Here is an 8,129-nt window from a genome sequence, read left to right on the forward strand (position 1 = left end):
CCCCCACACCATCCGAGGCCGGAGCCCCCTGCCAAAGGGTCCTCCCGGGCCCAGGGGGTGTCTGGCTTGGCTCCAGCTGTCCATGAGCAGGGGGCCGGCCCGCTTCTCCCTCGGACTGTTCTACCTCACAGGGCGATTGTGAGGGCATCGCCGTGTCGTGGCCCTTAAAGCGGCCGGAGCGTGACGGCCGCTGCGCCTTCCCTTGCAGAGCCCAACCTGGGTGAGGATGATGAGGACAAAGACATGGAGCCCGGCCCCTCGGGCACCTCCAAGGCCTGCGCCCAGGGCGGGGCCCAGTCGGACACTGACATCACAGCGGAATTCCTGCAGCCCCTGCTGACACCCGACAACGTGGCCAACCTGGTGCGTGAGGCCGGGAGGGAGGGATCCCGCCTCGGTGCCCGGCCCCTCCTCGCCCCCCGTTCCCAGAGCCAAGCGTCCCTTCGCCCCATCCCCGTTCAGAGAAGACTGCGGGGGCCGGGGGGCCTTCCCTGATGAGGCTGCATCTCAGGAGGCCGTGAGGGGGTCTCGTCCGGCCTCTGACCTCGGGCAAGTCCTTTGGCACCCCAGACCTCCGCTGGGCCCCGGTTACCCCGACGCCTGGGCCCACAGCCACCAGGAGGCCCAGCTCCCTCCTTGTTCACCGATCCTTGTCTGGGGTCGTGGGCCCAGGAGGGAGCAGGGCTGGCATCCGAAGCCGGCCGCTCTGACCGCAGCCGCTTCTCCCTGGGGCCCCACGTCCCCCATTTGCCTTTTTCCAGCCCCCTCGGTTGTCTGTTTGGGCCCCTCTAACATGGGCTTCCAGGCTGGGGGTGCCGGACACAAGCCCCCTCCGGGAGTGGTCACCCAAACGGGCGGGAACGTCCTTCCTTTCTGGCATGGAGTCCTGGGAAGAATCCCAGGCAGAGCCGTGGGCCGGGCCGGGTTTGGGCCCAGGAGCCTTGGCCAAGACGCTTTCCTCTTCCTCATCCGTAAAATGGGCTCCCCAGTGACCGTGGGCCCGCTCTGCGCCCCCAGGTGCTCATCAGCATGGTGTACCTCCCCGAGGCCATGCCAGCCTCCTTCCAGGCCATCTACACCCCCGTGGAGTCGGCCGGCACGGACGCCCAGATCAAGCATTTGGCCCGGCTCATGGCCACCCAGATGACTGCGGCCGGCCTGGGGCCAGGTAGGCTTTGGTAGGGGGTCCTGGGGGGATCGGAGGGGCACCAGGAGAACCTCTCCAACGTCTGAATGGGCTTCGGCTTGCCCTGGCACTGAAAAAAGGAACTAGAACGAGGGCGCCCAGCCAGGCTGAGGCACAGAAAAGCCGGGCGGCCTCGGAGGAGACGTCTGAGCCGGAGGCAGGGGGTGCCCAGAGTGTAGAGGCAGGAGAGACGCCTCCACGCAGGGAGAGCTCCAAGGGTGGAGTGTGGCCGTGGGGCGGTGAAAAGAGGGGCCACGTGTGTGCCATCCAGGAAGGCGAGGAGGGGGATGGCTCCTCCCTGACCCGGCCTGTGCCGACAGAGGGCACGTGTCCTCGCACACACAGCGTGAAGTTGCTCCCAATTCCCTATCCAGGGAGTGACTTGTCCAAAGTCACACAGGCAGTGAGCCACAGAACCAGGATTTGGGCCAACCCTGGGCCTTCAGGGCCCCAATCCAGGGTCCCCCCTACCTCCAGGCCTCTCCCTTGAAATTCTGTGCCTCCGTGAGGTCCTGGGCTTGAGTGCCAGGAGGCCAGGGAGGCTGCCTTGGGGCAGGGGTGGAGGCCTGAGGAGCAGGCAGGGCCCCGAGCTCACGCTTCCTTTGGGACCATCAGAGAAGGCTAACGGGGGGGCACACTGAGCTGGCCTCAGAGCCGGGGCCCCGCATGGCAGAGGCCCAGCCTGGAAGGAAGGGAAGTGTTCTGCGTGGGAAGCCCCTTGCGTGTCCAGAGCGGGGGCAGGGCATGGGCCCCCGGGCAGAGCTCACCCGGCCGTGCACAGTAAGCGTTTGCTGAGTGGGCATCGGCCAGCCTGCCGAGGAGGGTGTGGGGCGTGGACGCACGGACTCTTCCTTGGCACCGGCACATGCCACGTGAGGGCATTATTGCAGCTGGGACTGCACAGAGAGAAGGCTTTCCCGCAGGAGCAGCATTTAGGATAGGGTTGAAGAAGAATCACCGGGTAAATTGGGGGGGTGCTCCAGGGCAGAGCCCCCACAGGTTTGCCTGGAAGTCAGAGGACACATACTAATGACCGGTAAGGCAGTGGCTGCTGGGCAGCAGAGGCCCTGAATGGCGGTCCCAGGATGTGGACCTTGCCAGTGATAGGGAGTCCAGAAGGTGGTAGAGTGAGAGCATTGCACGCAGCACCAAGGAGGAGTCAGAGGGGTGATGGGAGCCCCCACGGGCTGGCTGCTGACGGCTGGTCCCCCGCCGCCCCAAGGTGTGGAGCAGACGAAGCACTCCAAGGAGGAACCCAAGGAGGAGAAGATGGCAAAGCCAGAAAGCGTCCTCATCAAGCGGCGTATGTCAGCGCTAGGCCAGGGCCAGGCCATTTCCGTGGTAGGGGCTCTGAGTCCTGTGTGCACCCTGGAGGAGGAAGCCCCCCAGGCCAAGAGGAGACCTGAGCCGATCATCCCTGCTACACAGCCTCGGTGAGTCCCCTTCCTGGGCTAGACTCGAGGACCTCCTGCCAGCCTTGGGGAGCCCAGAGGGCCACCCCCGTGCCCCACACCCTGACCTCTCAGAGGAGCACACGGAGGCCAGCTTTGGCCTCCACAGTCAGGAGAGCTCATGTCTTCCGGTGGCAGGCCAGAGCCAGGAGCACAGGCGGGAGGTGGTGGAGGCCAGGACTTGGCCGCTTGGGGGGGCAGGGGCGGGAGGAGCCCTGTTCTGGATGCCCAGGAGGGACAGCGGGGAGAGCCCGGCCCGAGGGAGGGGGGGGCAGCCAGGGGGCTCCATGGATAGAGAGCCTGGCCTGGGGTCAGGAGGGACCAGGGTTCAAATGGGGCCTCGGACAGCTCCCCCGTGTGGCCCTGGGCAAGTCACTGAACCCCCACTGCCTAGCCCTTCGCTCTTCTGTCTTAGAATGGACTCTAAGAAGGCAAAGGAGGAAGCAGAGATTTAGCACCCAGGGCTGGAGTTTGGCTGAGAAAGGGAGAAGATGGAGGGAGGATCCACTAGATGAGCCAGTCTGCTAGGGAAGAAGGGGGGACATGTGGCCTCTGTCGCGGCGGGGGGGGGGGGCCTTAGGGCTTTGGGCTCCCTCCCCCCCCCCACGGCATGGCTCTGGGATCTTTAGGGGATCACTGCCAACTCCCTGACCCCGGCAGCCGGGCCAGCTGGAAGGGCCCCGAGGAAGGGGAGACGCTCACTGAACTCCCACCAGAGGCCTGCTGGGTGAGAGCCCTGAGAGGAAGGAGGAGAGGCCGGAGGAGACCGAGCCGGGCCCTGGGCCGAAGCCGCTTTTCTGTTCCTTGTTCCAGGCTGGCCGGTGTGGGTGGCCGCAAGAAGATCTTCCGCCTAAGCGACGTCGTGAAACCCATGACGGATGCCCAGATTGAGAGCATGAAGCTGGGGGCCGTGAGGCGCATCCTGAGGGCCGAGAAGTCCGTGGCCTGCAGCGGGGCGGCCCAGGTACAGGATGAGCTCCTCCTGCCCCCGTACCCCTTCCTACACGCAGCTGGGATTCGCAGTTAGAGGTCCGCTTGGGCCTCCCCTCACCAGTCACATCCCGGAGCCCCTCAGGCCTCTTCCGTCCGCCTCCCCCAGGGCCGAGCTCTCTCCTTCTTTGAGTCCCGTCAGTGTAGATGTAGACGTGGGCCCCTGTCCCGTGTCCCCTGTCGCTCATGGCCTTCTAGAGGCCTTCCCAGATGGAGGCCTCTCGAGCCCTGGCCTCAGGCCTCCCCCGGACTCTGGCTTCTCGGCAGCCCTGGGGCCTCAGAGATTCATTTCTGCTCTTTAATGTCCTCCACCACCCCGATACGGGGCTTTGGGCCTCAGCCTGAGGATCAGAGGCAGGGGTGGTGCCTGTGTGGGGGCCACGTTTCTTTACCCCCAGCCCAAGTCTGTGTCTGCAGATCGAGCCTCTCCATCAGACAGCTGGCGTGTCCTCCCTCTGGCGGGGCTTCTTCAAATTAAACGGGTCCCTTCACTAGCCTGGTCACTGGCCTCCGGACGTTCACATTCAAGGCCCAGAAGTGACCCTGGCCTGAATCTGAGTGCAGCCCGAGCTCACGCTTGTTTTGGGGACGCTTGTACCCACTAAACCCCCATCTTCATAATAATGATAGAAATAATAACGAGCATCTCTACAGCACTTTAACGTTCTAAAAGCACTTTACAAACATCTCACTTGATCCTCACAGAAATCCTGTAAGGTAGGTGCTATTGTTGTCCCCATTTTACCATTGAGGAAACCAAGGCAAACAGGTGAAGTGGCTTGCCAGGGTCACCCAACTAGTAAGTATCTGAGGCTGGATTTGAACTCAGGTCTTCCTACCTCTAGGCCCAGTGTTTATCTCCCCCATCTTGAGGTGGTAAAGTAATTTTAAAAACCCAAGTGTAAGACTTTGCCGTTAGCCCTATTCAATTTTACCTGATTAGCTTTGATCCAAAATTCTGGCCTATCACAATCCCTCTGGATTTCATCTGCCTCTTCTGGCCCCCTTTTTGTGTCCTCCGCAATTCTGGGGAGCACTCGGGATCTCTGCCTTTGTGCATATCATCAATAAGCACGTGAGACCCCCGGGCCCTGGCATGGCTCCCTGCGTGTGACCTGCCATGGGGAGAGCTGACCGCCAGGTGCTCGGCTAGGATTCCAGGTAACTCCTGGGACTCCCCGAGCTACCTCAGCAGTGTCCGGACAGGGAAGGAGCTGGGAACCTTAGTGACCACGTTTTCATTTTCTAGCTCATCCCTTACCGTCTCTTTAGTAGTAAAGCCAAAGTCCAGCCCTTTGGCCCAGAAGAGGTGGTAGCCGCTGTGCTCGTCCCTTTTCTTGGAAAGGCCCATGGCATGGCTCTGGGATCTTTAGAGGATCACTGCCAACTCCCCAGGCAAACAGGCCAATTTCCACTTGGTCTGGGCCTGCTGACTGGTGTTCTCTTCTCCCCTTCCCCCCTTTATTTTTTATTCTAAATTTAAACGCTCTAAAATGAGCATTTCTGTGTACAAAGCAGAACACAAAAAGAGGATTGTACATGAATCGCCATTGCCTTTTTTTTTTTAGTATATAATAAATTTCACACCTTATTTCAAAACTGTCTTGTCTGTGCTTCCTTCTGTGTCTTGCTTGTCTAGGCTTCTTTCTGTTCTGTACCGTTAAAACATTTTAACAGATATTTTTAAAAACATTTGAGTGGCCCTGTCTTTCACGGGCATCATGGATGGTTCTCCCTCCTCCTCCCCCCTTAAAAAACAAAAGAAAAAACCCAACCCTTTTACCACTAGTAAGGCCCAGTCCAGCAGACTGCGGTCCTCTGTCCAGACCGGGAACGAGCCATGAAGCCTGGTCACGGTATCTGTCAGCCAGGATTCCCAGGTCTTTCCAAGGTTTGGGTTTGGGGCCCTTCAGTCTGTGGTCCGCATAGAAGGGGTTCTCGTGGACCTGCCGACGTCAGAGCTTCGTTTCCTCTCACCCGAGAGCCTCCAAAATCATCTTTTGTCTTTTCTTCTGGCGTGGCTTTTCCTAACATTTGTACACCCAGATTTGCTGGGTCATCCCTCGGATGGGCTCGCCTCGCCCATGCCTGAGGTCCTAGTTCTTGGCTTTTTTTTCCTCTTGCAGTCCCGGCTGGTGATCTCTTACTGTGCCCTTCCCGATGTGGGCCCCAGGCCCGTTGGGGGCGTCTCACCAGCCACCCTTTTCCCCTAAGGTCCGAGTGAAGATCCTCGCCAGGCTGGTGACTCAGTTCGAGGTGGGCCTGAAGGAGGAGGTCCTCACCTTCATTCTGGAGGACATTCGGGGCCGCCTGGACCTGGCCTTTGCCTGGCTCTACCAGGAATACAGTGCCTACCTGAGCGCCGGGCCCTCGGGGACCCTGGACAAGTACGACGAGTGCCTCATCCGCCTGCTCTCGGGCCTGCAGGAAAAGCCTGACCAGAAGGATGGGTGCGTGAGGCCGGCCCTGGGCATCTGTGGGGCTGGGCCCAGGGGACGTGCAGAACCTGCTCTGCTCCGGAGCTTCTTTCCCCACGACCCCTTGGGAAGGCCGATGGTACAGAGGAAGCCCCGAGATCTACAGAATACTTGGGCCACAGGGACCTCACGAGGAGGCGGGTTGTGCCTCCCCCATTTTACAGTGTAGGAAACTGAGGCTCAGAGGGATTAAGGCCACACAGCCAGTTAGCAGCAGAGGCAAGAAGGCGGCCCAGGGGTGGTGGTTGCATAGAACAACCCAAGGGGTCTGGGTCACTTTGGGAGGCCCAAGGTGGGCAGGAAGGACCAGCCAGGAAAGGAGAGTGAGCCCTGCCGGCGTGGGGAAATGGCCTGGAGGAGGGGGCAGGGAGGGTGCCCGGGTGCAACCTCCGAGAACAAAGGGAGGCAGTGCCTGGGATCCTAGAGGGAAGCCTGGGACGAGGCCCAGGGAGAGGGCCAGGGTGTCCCCTTGGCGACGGCGTGTTCTGTGCCTTCAGGATCTTCACCAAGGTGGTGCTGGAGGCCCCACTCATCACCGAGAGCGCCCTGGAAGTGGTTCGGAAGTACTGTGAGGATGAGGTAAGCCGAGGGGCGCCCCGGGCCAGAGTCCCAGGACGGGGACCCACCTAAGCCTGGGGTAGGGGGGATCAATGGGGGCTGGGAGGGGGCCAGCTGCCACCTGAGCCTGGGGCCTCCTCCCCCAGAGCCGTGCATACCTGGGCATGTCCACCCTCCGCGACCTGATCTTCAAGCGCCCGGCGCGCCAGTTCCAGTATCTCCACGTCCTCCTGGACCTCAGCTCCCACGAGAAGGACAAGGTAGCCCCTCGCCTAGCGGTCATCTGGGGGGATACTGTAGCCCCGCAACCCCTCCAAGCCCCAACTTCTGCCTCAGGATGCGGAGGCCGCCTCCTCCCTCCCAGCATCTTTGGGGAAAAGACTTGAACCTGAATGTCAAAGAGAAAGCTGGAGGCCTGGCCGTCTGTCTGTCTCTGCCCTGTGCCCTGCCTCCACTCCACCTTGTTCTGTCTATATATGGGCCAGGGGGGCTGGGGGTCCCGCAGGTCCCCGATCAGACCGCCCTCGGGCCCCCCTCCAGGTGCGGTCCCAGGCCCTCCTCTTCATCAAGCGGATGTACGAGAAGGAACAGCTTCGGGCCTATGTGGAGAAGTTCGCCCTCAACTACCTGCAGCTGCTCGTGCACCCCAACCCACCCTCTGTGCTCTTTGGGGCGGACAAGGACACAGGTGGGAGTGGTGGGGAGCCCGCCTCCCCCCATCACAGCCCCCCGCCCCCATGGCCCTGCCCTTGCTCCCCACCCCAGCCGAGGCCTAAGGCTACCCCTGTCCCTGGCAGAGGTGGCAGCCCCCTGGACCGAGGAGACGGTGAAGCAGTGTCTCTACCTCTACCTGGCCCTGCTGCCCCAGAACCACAAGCTGATTCACGAGCTGGCGGCCGTCTACACCGAGGCCATCGCCGACATCAAGAGGACAGTGCTGCGGGTCATCGAGCAGCCGGTGAGGGGACCCTGGGGTCGTGGCCTCTGGGCCGAGGGCATCCACCTTCCCAACACCTCCCACTCCCTGAAGCTAAAGGGGGCCCCCTCTAGCCTCACTCTAGAGCTCCTCCCTTCCCCCGGTGTCCCCCGAGCTCTGGCCATGTCCCTCCTCCTCCTCTGCTCTCCAGATCCGTGGGATGGGCATGAACTCCCCAGAGCTGCTCCTACTGGTGGAAAACTGCCCCAAGGGGGCCGAGACGCTGGTCACCCGCTGCCTGCACAGCCTCACAGACAAAGGTACCCCCCCCTTCAGCAGACACCTGGAGGCTCCACACAGGCCCCTTCTGGGCACTGACCAGCACTTGTAATGTGCCCTCGAACCTGGGAAGTCCCCGGACAGGGTCTGACTGCACTACTTCCCCACCAGCGCTCTTCCCAAGGGAAATCTGGGGCACAGGGAGGGGCCGAGAAAGGGTGCCCAGAGCAGGGGAGTCTCGGTGGGGGGAGATGCAGGGATGGGCCGTGCCT

At 61.8% G+C, this 8,129-nt stretch overlaps 1 protein-coding gene across 1 annotated transcript; it reads left to right on the forward strand.

Annotated features, from left to right (window-relative positions):
• Positions 1–208: 208 nt before the first annotated feature.
• LOC123254011 (symplekin-like) lies at positions 209–7,969 on the forward strand (the record flags this gene model as incomplete). The annotated part of the gene is made up of 10 exons (XM_044683088.1): positions 209–363; positions 1,018–1,168; positions 2,409–2,619; positions 3,451–3,601; positions 5,842–6,077; positions 6,602–6,683; positions 6,809–6,922; positions 7,203–7,350; positions 7,460–7,620; positions 7,790–7,969. Coding segments are annotated over 10 exons (1,589 nt in total), but the record flags the coding sequence as incomplete, so codon positions are not given.
• Positions 7,970–8,129: the final 160 nt, after the last annotated feature.

Source organism: Gracilinanus agilis, unplaced genomic scaffold (assembly GCF_016433145.1).
Source record: "Gracilinanus agilis isolate LMUSP501 unplaced genomic scaffold, AgileGrace unplaced_scaffold12810, whole genome shotgun sequence".
NCBI classification, from domain to species: Eukaryota; Metazoa; Chordata; class Mammalia; order Didelphimorphia; family Didelphidae; genus Gracilinanus; species Gracilinanus agilis.